General features: G+C 38.9%; 1 protein-coding gene across 4 annotated transcripts in view; it reads right to left on the reverse strand.

Moving 5' to 3' along the window:
- asap1b (ArfGAP with SH3 domain, ankyrin repeat and PH domain 1b) overlaps nt 1–14140 on the reverse strand; it is a 102192-nt gene that overhangs the window by 39334 nt on the left and 48718 nt on the right. For all 4 annotated transcript variants that reach the window (XM_075452769.1, XM_075452772.1, XM_075452770.1 and 1 more), the window contains exons 7-8: nt 6838–6923; nt 1966–2041 (exon numbers count right to left, since the gene is read on the reverse strand). In XM_075452769.1, coding sequence (XP_075308884.1) covers nt 1966–2041; nt 6838–6923 — 162 coding nt within the window. The remainder of the gene's footprint in view (nt 1–1965; nt 2042–6837; nt 6924–14140) is intronic.

Below are 14140 nucleotides of genomic sequence, written 5' to 3' on the forward strand. Positions count from 1 at the left end.
AACGCAGCCCGCTTAAACCACCGTCACACTTGACCGCAGAGCACGCTAGCTCCTTTAGCCAGCGCGAGATGCAGGCACAATGGATCGGTTTTTAATTAAAAAACACTGCAAAAAGTGAAATCTAAGCAAAAAGAAATATCTTAGATCAAAGGGACATGTGCTTATTTTTTGTCCGATAAGATAGTTCTTCTTAGTAAGCAGTTTTTATGTTAGACTGCTTCACTTGTTTTAAGTGTTTCTGTCCTTAATTATCTAAATAAGATATTACAGCTTGTTACTGAGATTTTATGACCTGTTTTGAGTAAGTACATGCTTGAAGCTGGAATATCGACAGTTTCAAAGCTGGTTTCAAGAAACATAAGGCCTAGTGCATACCACTATGTCAAGATAATGGCTCTAGCATTTACTTAATTCAAGAATATTTTACAATATATTGAGAAAATAGGCCACGTGTATTTAATTAGAATCAAGAAAAATGTGCTTGTTATTAGTTAAAATACACTAATTCTAAGGTATTTGTGGGTTAATTGAGATTAGATATTTTTACTTGTTTTGAAAAATCTTGACAAGCCACATTTTCTTGTTCCATTGGCAGATAATTTTGCTATTTTTAAGCAAAATACACCTAATTTTTGTACTTTTTTTTCTTGTTTTTGAAACACCAGCACAAAAACCATGCTCATCCTGAATGTCTCACTATGATTACAACAACAAACTACAAATACAACATGAAGAAAGTCGAGAACATGCACGCCAGCTTCAGCTCATCCCAGTATTAAGGTCAATGTGGTCTTAATTGAAAATGTATTGGCTATGTTGTTTCTTTTTTTCTGGGATGTTTTATATGCAGAAATGCATATTTGTAAAAAGGCACTTTAGTATGTTGTGGTAAAAGTGGCTCTTCCTTTGATTTTGCTCTGCCAATGTGGCTCTTGTGGAAATAAATAGTGAGTATCTCTGGTTTAAATCATTAAGCCTGTTTCCAGGTTGAGTTTAAAGAGCCCGGACACAACCGCAGGACCCGGTTCTCAGTTCGATGGCTCTGAAGCGCAGCTACAGGACACACGAACCCAATGTGAACACTTGCAAATGACCCTTAAATGACCTCAGAAAATAAACCGGATTCTCCTGCAGGCTGAGCGCAGCTGTGGCTCCTCAGATCATCCGGAGTCTGAGCTGCAGTGCGCTCCGTGGCACGGTTGCTGGATTTAGAAAATAACTGGACACAGAAGTCCACACAACTGCACTAATAGATAGAAGTAACACTTCTTATTTATAGAGCTACTGGTGGCTCACTAAATCTGCAAAATTACGTTTGTTGGGACCAATCGTTCCAGGGGAATGATCTCTTTCTATGCGTATTCATCTTTTCTGTTACGTTACATTCTGATCAGTTTGAAGCAGTTTGACTGTGACTGGCTATTAAATTGACATTTTTCTAATAACTGAATGTAATACATGCAAACATTAGATGTTTTTCAGTCGGTTTTAAGTGATTCTACGACCTCTTCAGCCTTTTCGGTACATAATAAAGAGGAAAAAGTAGAATATATCCCATATAATGCCTATTTAAATCAGTTTTGGAGGTTTACTGGAATAGGTTTACACAACCGAATCTTCAATAGACTAAGAACTCTGTTCATTCATTAAACTGCTGCAGTAACTCTGTTTAAAGGCTCAGTTTCAGCTTCGTGATCTGACTGACAGTCTACTTTTACCCGTTTGTTTACTGATGGCACAGTGCAAGACCACCTTGAGTGTTTTAGGTGTCCAACAAAGCCACAAAGCATGCATTATGCTAATGGATTTATGCAAATAGCTTGGACTGTGTTATTTATATAATTAAATCCATCACGGATCCGGAGCAAACATTTAACGTGTGCAAAAAGCTAGAAAACAAACAGAAAAAATAACCCGACATCTCTAGTGGGCAGGAGATCAAAAGAGATGAAGAGGAGTATTTACATTGTAGAGATCAGCTGCCAGCTTCTCGATGTACTGCTTCAGCTTATCCGCCGTCTTCAAGCCATCTTGGAAGAAACTGCAGAACAGAGATGGGAGTGAAACGAAAAAATCAAAGTCTTACCAAGTATATTTGTCTCATTTCTAGTCAAAATATCTCATTACACTTAATATAAGACACAACTGCCTAACAAGTACCATTTCAGCCAGATATAGGGACTTGTTTGAAGACAATACATCTGGAATATCTTGTTAAATGAAAAAGTCTTGAAAACAAATTGTTTTGAGTCACATATCATATGAAACAAGCTTTTTTTTTTCATTTGAAGAGGTTTTTAAGCTAATTTCAAGATCACTTTTAACTCAAAAGTCCTAAATATCACATCTTATTTCAAGAAATCTGGACAAGCTGATTTTCACTAGTTCCATTGGCAGATTTTGTTGCTTATTTCAAGCAAAAACGTCTTGTATTTGTTGTTTTTTTACTTATATTTGGAGGGGCATTTTTTCCAGTGTATTTAAGTCCAGGTTGAAGACACACCTATTTTCAGCTACATTGGAATAAAGCTCCAAATCTGAAGCTTGAGTTTCAAAACTTAATCACATTTTAACTCCTGATTTTATCTATTGTTCTTATTTCTGTCTTTTTTGTTTAAAATTTAAATTGTGCTTTTTATTTCTACTGTTTTAATGTATCTGTAAAGCACTTTGAATCGCCTTGTAGTTGAATTGTGCCGTACAAATACACTGGAAAAAAATCAAAGTCTTATCAAGTATATTTGTCTCATTTCTAGTCAAAATATCTCATTACACTTAATATCAGACACAACTGCCTAACAAGTTCTATTTCAGCCAGATATAGGGACTTGTTTGAAGACAATACATCTGGAATATCTTGTTAAATGAAAAAGTTGAGTCACATATCATATGAAACAAGCTTTTTTTTACATTTGAAGAGGTTTTTAAGCTAATTTCAAGATCACTTTTATCTCAAAAGTCCTAAATATCACATCTTATTTCAAGAAATCTTGACAAGCCGATTTTCACTAGTTCCATTGGCAGATTTTTTTGCTTATTTCAAGCAAAAACGTCTTTTATTTGTTGTTTTTTAACTTATTTTTGGAGGGGCATTTTTTCCAGTGCATTCATTGAGGCACAGATCAGCCATTACCTAAGAAATGTCATGCGCTCCTTCCGGCCCTCCTGAAGGTCGCACAGACAGAAATGGGGGCAGTTTATGTTTAATGTATAGCTCAGCTTGTCGGAGCCTCTTTGGCACCTCTGGCTCTTGGCGCAGGAGTCGGATCTGGGCGGGGAACTTGGCAGATTCGCAGAGGTGTTTAGCACATCCTGAAATCCATTACGGATCTGTCAGCGGCACACACCTCCATGATGCTCTGCCACCGCAAATCACCACTAATGACCTTCCTCTCCATCTCGCCTCTTCTTGGAACACACATCTCTCTTCCTCTTCTCATCACTTTCTCTGCCTCATCTCGCTCTCATTTTCAGGGAGGACCCCGCTTCCCTCCACCCGCTCCACCCGGCTCTGCTCGTCGAGCACTGCTGACCTTGCAGAGTGTCAGGATGCTCGCTCTAAACGTCTGTGTGCTGCAGTGTCTTTCACATTCTGCAACACATCTTCTTTACCAACTTTTCATCCGATTCTCGACACTCACGAGACTTCTGGTCATGACTACGTTTTATTCGCCACTTTTGCTGAACTCATTAGGGAGGGACAGAGCTGACTGAAAATTGCTTTTTTCAACTGCACTGGAAAAAATGCCCTTCCAAAAATAAGTTAAAAAAACAACAAATAAAAGACGTTTTTGCTTGAAATAAGCAAATAAATCTGCCAATGGAACTAGTGAAAATCGGCTTGTCAAGATTTCTTGAAATAAGATGTGATATTTGGGACTTTTGAGTTAAAAGTGATCTTGAAATTAGCTTAAAAACCTCTTCAAATGTCAAAAAAAAGCTTGTTTCATATGATATGTGACTCAAAACAATTTGTTTTCAAGACTTTTTCATTTAACAAGATATTCCAGATGTATTGTATTAAAACAAGTCCCTATATCTGGCTGAAATAGTACTTGTTAGGCAGTTGTGTCTTATATTAAGTGTAATGAGATACTCAATGAGAAAAAAATACTTGGTAAGATTTAGATTTTTTCCGTCTCGCCTGCAGTTAGAGCAAAACTAACTGACCCGCTCTAATAGGAGGACTCACTTACACTGGAAAAAATCAAAGTCTTACCAAGTATATTTGTCTCATTTCTCGTCAAAATATCTCATTACACTTAATATAAGACACAACTGCCTAACAAGTACTATTTCAGCCAGATATAGGGACTTGTTTGAAGACAATACATCTGGAATATCTTGTTAAATGAAAAAGTCTTGAAAACAAATTGTTTTGAGTCACATATCATATGAAAAAAGCTTTTTTTTTCCATTTGAAGAGGTTTTTAAGCTAATTTCAAGATCACTTTTAACTCAAAAGTCCTAAATATCACATCTTATTTCAAGAAATCTTGACAAGCCGATTTTCACTAGTTCCATTGGCAGATTTATTTGCTTATTTCAAGCAAAAACGTCTTTTATTTGTTGCTTTTCTTACTTATTTTTGGAGGGGCATTTTTTCCAGTGTAACCCCTGTTCTTAAAGCTCTTCGTTGGCTGCCAGTTTCCTCTGGGATCCATTTTAAAATGTTGGTTTTAACTCTCAGAGCATCAGGCTCCACCCTACATCAGTGACCTGATCCAGCCTTACACCCCAGCTGGGGATCTGAGGTCTGTGGATCAGAACCTTCTGACTCGTTTCCGGACCAGAGGAGACCGATCCTTCCAGGCGGCTTTGGAACCATCTTCCGCTCTCTCTGCGTTCGATGGAGTCTGATGACGCCTTCAAAAGGCAACTTAAGACCTTTTTATTTGTTCAGGTTTTTGCTTTATTGTCTTAGGGCTGCTATGATTGTCACTGAGTTGCCTTTTAAACTTCCTAACTGTGTATTGTTTCTGTTGTACCTGTAAGGCACTGCACAAATAAAGATGACTCACTCACTGACTTACTTACAGAGTCTTGCAGGAATGAGATCATTCGGGGGAAAGCATTAAAAGCCATTAAAAGCTTTCAAAACAAACTCAACATGATGATCTCATGCTCACAGCTTGAGAAAAGCCATGCACCTATGACCGCATGCAAATTTTCTGCTTAACTTACGTCCTTAATTGAGGTTATTCCCAGGCTACAAAAAAAAATGTGTTTCGCATCTGCGAGTTTGTGAATTATAAACACGACTGAAGTGTTTTCTTCCTCTCAAGATGTGGGCAGTCCCACTTTCCTCAGCCCTCCATCCGGGGGTCCTAATGCTGCTAATCCATCACCGCAGCAGCCCTGCTCTCCGGCCAGGCCCAGGTTGAACAGATTAAGCAGGGAAGTGTGTTGTTTTGTCGCACTGCTGTGGCAGGACATGGCAACGCGTGCAGAGAAATCTGTCATTCTGTCACGGGTTCTGGCCACGATAGCACCGACGTTATTTACCCACCGAACCCCCACGGCTGTCAGAACCTATCTGCATGATGACCTGTGAAGATCCATGGAACCCTGGATAAAATGCCCCTCCAAAAATAAGTTAAAAAAAACAACAAATACAAGACGTTTTTGCTTGAAATAAGCAACAAAATCTGCCAATGGAACTAGTGAAAGTCGGCTTGTCAAGATTTCTTGAAATAAGATGTGATATTTGGGACTTTTGAGATAAAAGTGATCTTGAAATTAGCTTAAAAACCTCTTCAAATGTAAAAAAAAAAAGCTTGTTTCATATGATATGTGACTCAAAACAATTTGTTTTCAAGGCTTTTTCATTTAACAAGATATTCCAGATGTATTGTCTTCAAACAAGTCCCTATATCTGGCTGAAATGGTACTTGTTAGACAGTTGTGTCTCATATTAAGTGTAATGAGATATTTTGACTAGAAATGAGACAAATATACTTGGTAAGACTTTGATTTTTTCTAGTGAAGCGACACGACTGAGCGCCCTAAATTCAATTCAATTCAATTTAATTTAATTTAATTTAATCTAATTTAATTCAATTTAATTTAATTCAATTTAATTCAATTCAGTTTTATTTATATAGCGCCAAATACAACAAATGTCATCTCAAGGCACTTAAAGCGGCAGTCGGCAACTTTTTTTTTGTCATATTAGCTTGAACTGTCATGGGATTCTGGAAGTAGAATATTAAATAGGCTGTTTAGGAAAAATAACGAGATCTGTAGCTCCCTCTGAAGCCTGTAATCATGCTTGCAAAAACCGAGCGCTCCCGGCTGTTTTTAACCAATCAGGTTAGGGTGGAGGAATCCTACCTGTCAATCACAGCTTGTGCACACGCTGCTGAGCGTGAGTCTGTACGCAGCTTGTGTGCGCTCACACTGGTGTGAACTCACGTGCACAACCTCGTCCACAGAGGGGGAGGGGTTTGGGGGGGGATTCGGAGCTTGTTAGAGGTTGGGGGAGGGACCTGAAAGTTGTGTCTGTTCGAATTTTCCGACTTTAGACTCGGAATTTTGAAAACTTGCCGACTGCAGCTTTAAATAATAAAGTCCAATTCAAGCAAATTGGAATTCAATTCATTGTAATCATAATTATTTATAAAATAATCCAATTCATTCATATAGAGCCAATTCAAAAACAATTTCCCAGCTAAGGAAACCAACAGATTGCACTGAAAAAAATCAGTTTATTTCCTGTCAATCATTCAGGAAATAATTACATCAAGAGCTGCAAAGACGTTGTTGTGAACTACGTGTGACGCACGCAGCAGGGGAGCGCTTCAACTTTGGGTTAGGGGGGATTATGGGGGTACTTACTTGCACTGTGCGTGGTAATACTTAATCAGGTTCTGCAGGAGGTCCACTCCTTTCTTGGTCTTGATCTCGTTTACTTTGATCAGGTACTGCAAAGGAGAAGAGAGGAGCAGAGTTCAGCCGGCAGCTGAAGTTCAGGGCCATGCTGAAAGGATTTTTAGGGTTTAATGAGGTCTGTTGCACAGACAGAGAGGGCTTCCACTCTGCCACAGACGCCCCGAATCTGAGCACTTTGCATTATGATAATCGTATCTGAGGGCACATACGCTTCATGAAGCCTTTGATGATCAAGCCAGCCCTGTGTAGACACTGAGTGGGGACCAGAATGGTAAACAGTATCGAACATGCACCGTCCCTCTGCCTTGATCTAAATTGAGTTTCAAAAGGGGTGAAGGGAAGTGTATTACGCTATAAAAAATAATAAAAAAAAAGAGGAGCTTTTAGAGGACACTGGAAAAAATGCCCCTCCAAAAATAAATAAGAAAACAACAAATAAAAGACGCTTTTGCTTGAAATAAGCAACAAAATCTGCCAATGGAACTAGTGAAAATCGGTTTGTCAAGATTTCTTGAAATAAGATGTGATATTTAGGACTTTTGAGATAAAAGTGATCTTGAAATTAGCTTAAAAACCTCTTCAAATGTAAAAAAAAAAAGCTTGTTTCATATGATATGTGACTCAAAACAATTTGTTTTCAAGACTTTTTCATTTAACAAGATATTCCAGATTTATTGTCTTAAAACAAGTCTCTACACTGGAAAAAAATCTAAATCTTACCAAGTATATTTTTCTCATTGAGTATCTCATTACACTTAATATCAGACACAACTGCCTAACAAGCACCATTTCAGCCAGATATAGGGACTTGTTTGAAGACAATACATCTGGAATATCTTGTTAAAGGTTGGGTAGGGGTTCTTTTTCTGGAACATTTTTTTACATATTGCTTGAAATACTCTTCACACCCTCATTGCAACCAATTAATTAAAAGTTTTGACACAAATATGAAAAGTTTTAGTGGCCTCTAGAACGTACAATCTAGGAAAAACTGTATCCAATCATTGTGAACGGACCGTTCACAATGATTGGATTCTGATGCCGTCTATCAAACTGCAATCTGCTCCTCCCTCCTCCTCCTCCCCCCCCCTGTGCGCGTACCCTGCTCCGTGAACGAAGCTTGGCAGGAAGCTAAACTAGAGCCAGCTTGGCTAGCACCTAGCATTATTAAACGTATAGTTAGCATATACTAAATACTAAATACGGCAACGATCGATGCTTGCTGTCAGAACAGCGCTCGTGCACCTTCGTGCTTGTGCTCGTTCATGTACTCTAGAGGCGTGCCTTCGGGGGGAAAGTGAAGAAAAGGGTTGGGACTTTTTACCTGTGTATTTTCAAAATGCAGCTTCGCTGGACTCAAAATCCAGGATCTCCTACCCTACCTTTAAGTGAAAAAGTCTTGAAAACATCTTGTTTTGAGTCACATATCATATGAAACAAGCTTTTTTGACATTTGAAGAGGTTTTTAAGCTAATTTCAAGATCACTTTTATCTCAAAAGTCCTAAATATCACATTTTATTTCAAGAAATCTTGACAAGCTGATTTTCACTAGTTCCATTGGCAGATTTTTTTGCTTATTTCAAGCAAAAACGTCTTTTATTTGTTGTTTTTCTTACTTATCTTTGGAGGGGGGGAACTTTTTTTTCCAGTGGAGGAGCCTTTTCGGGCGTCTGAGGATTCAAAACAAATGTCTTCAAACCGCACAGCCACCAAACAAATGAATAAAAGATAATCTTTAATCCTGCGGCCAGCCAATCCGCACAGATTTACGAGGAGTCGCAGCTAAGACCATTTTCAGCTCTGCAGTCAAGTTTAATCTATTGTCTGAGGCCTCTGACGCCAACGTCTAGTTTCAATTTGCTCCTTATATCATGTGCCATAGCATGCGAGTTAGCACACGCATGAGTGCACGTGTGTGTCTGCGCACGCATGTGCCGTCCCTTTGTCTCCCCGACAGCGCCCGTAGGACGGGGGGGATTATCCGCATTTTGTCTGGGCCTCGTGTGGTTTCGGTTTTTCCGGAGAGCGTTGCCGCATGAGCGTGTTTGAACCCTTTTGTGTGAATGAGCAGCCACGTTCGCACTGCTGCCGCGTCTGTGCAGCAACATAATGCAGCCTGCTGAGCCGTGCCTTTCCACACTCCTCCGCCGGCAGTGTGGGATGAAAAGGGTGAGAGCATCCAGTAATCTGGTGATTGAGTAACGTGGGGAGAGTGTGAGAGCGCCAGGGTGCAGGCAGCAGAGAGAAACGAGGTTAAGTGGGATGAACAGATTGTACCACTGACTGCAGCACACAACAACAGCAGCACTGATATTTCCAGACATTAAAGGGATAGTTCGCCTCATTTGACATGAAGCTGTATGACATCCCATATCAGCAACATCATTTCTGAACATCTTCTTACCCCCTGCTGCGTCCTGTGAGCAGAGTTCCAGCCTCGTTTTGGTGTTGATGAAGGTAGTCCGGCTAGTTGGCTGGGGTTTAAAAAATAAAGCGCTTTGCTTCTCAAAACAATATGCGTTCAACAGAGTAATACATTTGCATCACAAAATGGTTCTCCAGGAAAAAGTCAGACCTCACAATCGCTTGGCCCTATTTTCTCTCCCTTCATATCACTGCCTGCTGTGCAGACCGAGCAGCAAACACCGTAACAGGTGCAGCTATCGCTCCACTGGAAAAAATTAAAGTCTTACCAGGTATATTCTTCTCATTGAGTATCTCATTACACTTAATATCAGACACAACTAACAAGTACCATTTCAGCCAGATATAGAGACTTGTTTTAATACCACACATCTTGAATATCTTGTTAAGTGATACGAAGGGAGAGAAAATAGGGCCAAGCGATTGTGAGGTCTGACTTTTTCCTGGAGAACGATTTTGTGACGCAAATGTATTACTCTGTTGAACGCATATTGTTTTGAGAAGCAAAACGCTTTATTTTTTAAACCCCAGCCAACTAGCCGGACTACCTTCATCAACACCAAAACGAGGCTGGAACTCTGCTCACAGGACGCAGCAGGGGGTAAGAAGATGTTCATAAATGATGTTGCTGATATGGGATGTCATACAGCTTCATGTCAAAAGAGGCGAACTATCCCTTTAACGAGTGTTGACGGAGGGTTAGTTTGGGGTCTGTGATTATTCTGGCTCTTTTTAATTGGTTGAGAAGGTTCTGTGTTTATAGCATGCTTCAAAATACAGACCCGAATCGTCCACTTTAGGGTCAACTAATTAATAAAACGAAGAAAAATTTAAACAAAAACAGGAACAAAATGTTTTGTGTCCAATATTTAATCACACTGAAACAACAATTCAATTAACCTCTCAAGACTGGATGCAACGTGCGAGTTTACACTGTTTTAGGACCAAGTTTGGATGCATGAGCGGGAGAATGAGCTTGTATCATCGTCCCAAACTGTCGGGATCATTAATCATTTAAAACAGCAACGTCTTCTTTCACTGTAGAGCCGTGCAGCACATCTATTTAGCCCCTTTTTCTTTGTTTTTGGTGAGCAGCCCACACAAACTCAGGCTTGAAGGCTTGTTGAGATGCAGTGCTGCTACCTGAACACTTCTGTTCTTTAAAATAACTTTTCTCTGCTGCTTATGTGAAGATAAATGTAATATAAATAATATATTCTACACTGTGATTAAGCTTGAGATCGATCATTTAAGAAAATCATAACATATAAGAGAGAAATTCTCATTTAATTCACATTATTTCTGGCCTCTTAACTGACCAGTACAGTATTTGGCCTTAAAGAGATCATTTATGTGCAGAAACACAACAGCTATCTCTTCATTTTGGCAGCCTCCAAAGACTAAAATACTCTTAAAACCTCAAAGTCATCACACTGTCGGTACAGAGAGGCCAACACTGGTCCAATATGCTGATGCAGAGCTGCGAGGCATCTCAGAATGAAACTGGTCTGAAATGTAAAACCAAGTCTGGAACAGCGGAAGCTGAGAAAAGAGGAAGCCGGTGTTAATGTGATGTGGGAGATACAAGTCTTTCTAGGAAACGGGCAGCAACCGGAGGCGGGCTGCGGAACTGGATAATGAATAATGGGTAGATCTTCTGAAGTTATGCAGAAAATGGAAGTTATGGCCGTGTTTTAACCCTTTGTGCGGTCTTAATATTCTGTTTACTCCCCTTGTCCTATCAAAGCCCCAAAATAAAGCAACTTAATTGAATTTTAAATCCAAAATCTATTTTGTATGATGAAACCACCTGTTATTTATCTATTCAACTCAATTCAATACATTTTTTAGCATGTATTTTTTGTTTCACAATACAAAAAGACAATCACCAGTTTTCAGGATTACATTTTTTTTTTTACCACAAACAACAGTTTTCTTGTTTTCTCAGATTTCTTTTACATAATAAAGGTTTATTATTGCTATTATATAAATGTGAAGTAATTACTTCTGAATTAATTATATTGAAAGGGGGAAAAAACAGTCAACTTTTTAAAGTTTTTTAAAGGGACACTATGTAATAAGTTAAGTCATTTATTAGCTCAAATCAACATATTCATTCATAAATTAGTCCTCATTGGTGTAAAATTATCTCTGTCAAAAATCTCAATTATCCTCCTGAGTGAAGAATAACTTGTCTGTATTTACATAGAGCGGGTAAGCTCTATGGAGGCCGCCATAAAGCACTTCGAATCGCGTTTTCCCCAACGCCAGGCCTGAATGGCTTATTACTGGTGCTAATGGTAAATAGATTTTATGTCGTAAATTATCCCACTAATAATGCATTGATTGTTACCAAACTTCTGCCGTAGTACACATAGGCTCTTAACTCTCAAAACGAGGCATTAGAAAGTTTGTAAGTTTACTGGGAGTTTATTTAAAAGAACACTTTCCAGATAGCAACTACACACTGCTGCTAACGCTAACGCTACCGCTGCTAACGCTAACGCTGCGTCAACGTCACTTCCGGTAACTCCCGGAATATGATTTGCACACCAAAGGCTATGTCAACTTATGTTATCTGACATGTTATCTGTCATCTGTATTTATAGTGTTATTGTATGTGTGTTATGTAATCCTTTGTACTGTGTGTCTTGATGTCTTTTTGTTTGTATGGACCTTGAGTCTGAAGCTACAGCTTCTTGAATCTTGACACATACCGCTTGCCGTAGTTCAAGAAGTTGCAGCGCACATTTGAAAACGCAAGGCGCTAGAGAGCAAATTCATTCGACTTTGCAAAATAAAATTGCACCACTAGATGTGGGAAGAAATTACAAAGTGTCCCTTTAGGTTAACTTTTTTCTTGTTTAAATGTTTTTATAATTCACGGGTCAAAAATGACCCATAAGACAATCTTTGTACCCTAGTGGTGTACAGCCCACATGGAAGCATAAACAAAAATAAAGTATGACTTTTTCTAATGATAGAAGACAACAGGAGGGTTAAATAATAATGTCAGAGGAATCAGATAAATATCACAAGCCTCTCTGCTCCAGACTGAGTTTAGTTCAGTGTCAGGCTCTCTCTTTACAGCGTTACTGTTCTGGTTCATAATCAGCTTTTTGGGGATTTTCTGCCTGAAACAAGCGGTTGCTCTTACAAGCATTGGATGTGCTGTTTTTAACAAAAAATGTTTTATCAGCTAAAAGGCATCAGATTAATTTCAGAAGTTTAATATCTGCATAACTCAGACTAATACTGTAGATGACCAATGGGTGCTTTAACAAGCGAGTTAAAGCCGATAAAGTTGATTTATTACCTCTTTGCGAACGTAAAAAAAAAGGTAGAATGACGTAAAAAGCTAAAAATGCATTGAAATGAATCACGAACAGTCCTCTGTTGTTTGAGAAGTTGTGTCTGGCTAATGATACTGGCTAATAAATCCACGGCTAATAACGTGGATTTAAGAGTTCAGTAGCTTAGATCCCTTAGTGACTATCTTTTTTAAAAAGTGACTAGAAACTATTTAAGCAACGTTGAGGGAATTTAGTCGTATTTAGTTTTATGATACATGTAACTTGGCCACACAGAGTGGGAGAGAAGCAAACAGATGTAAAAGATTAGCATAAAGAAGAAGTCAAGCTACATCATGGTGTTATAAAGATGCTAATTAGCACAAAATATCATTTAGCAACACTGATTCACTTTTTTTTAGCATGATTTCACATCATTTAATTGGAAGTAGTTTGCAGCACTTGCTGTGTTATGTTTGCAACTTTTATTTGCCTCAAGTGGCAGAGAACTTGTCAGGGGAAACTTGTGCCAGCATTAGCATGTAGCCAAGCCGATTAGCAACTGGCGTTAGCATCACAGCAGCTATCACTCAGAGGGGTAAAAATGTTCTTACAGGACGATATTACATAGTTGCCACTAAAATATTCAATGTAGTTTAATTTATTCCATGTGTTTGCATGCTAATATGCTAAAATGAGTGGGTGAACATGGCAAAATTTCACTCGCAGCCTAACAGAGATGGTAGCATGGCTATATTTTAGTTTCCATCATGTGCACTCCATCTTTGATTCCTGTTTTGCATTACTGGAAAACATTACCCGTAATTAAATCTGATTGAGCCTCAAGTTTGTGCTCTGAAACATAATACAGGTAAAAAAAAAAAGTGGGAATATTTGAGAGCCACTCTGAGGGGAGGGGGGGGGTGAGTAAGGAGTGTACATAAAGTGCTAAAATACAAGGGACAAAAGGACTGCAGTGAGTTTTGTAGAGAATAACTGGCAGAACCAAAAGCAATGCAGCAGCCGTTGGTCCATTATGTAATTTGAGAAAAGAAAAAAAAATCCTCCCAGGATAAAACAAGATGTAGGCGTCACCGCCCACCACCAGAGAGGATTTTGGCAAAGCACAGTGAGCTCTAACAGTTTGTTCTGACTCTCTTGGGCACAAAGAGAACTCACATTTGCTGTGTACTTAATTCTCGTTGTCAGATTTCTTAAAACTTGGCCTCTGAGCACAAGCGTCACGCCGTAATCAAAAGCTTACAGATAAACACTTCAATTTAAAGCGGCCCGTTGGATTGTTTAGTGCAAGCTCGAATATCTGACTTCTGTCATTACACTTTCAGGGTTGCACTTTATGGTAAATGCGCTGTTACATAAGCACTTCAGGTCAAGTCCTGACAAACATAGCTTTCTCATGAAGGTAGAGCTGCATCATTTGACTCCACCCTAAACCTAAACATGTGTTACTGCTTTGGTATAAATTATTCAGATCACCGAAGGGAGAAAAAACAGCTTAATCTCAACTATTTTA

This window comes from Odontesthes bonariensis, chromosome 20 (assembly GCF_027942865.1).
Source record: "Odontesthes bonariensis isolate fOdoBon6 chromosome 20, fOdoBon6.hap1, whole genome shotgun sequence".
Classification (NCBI taxonomy): Eukaryota; Metazoa; Chordata; class Actinopteri; order Atheriniformes; family Atherinopsidae; genus Odontesthes; species Odontesthes bonariensis.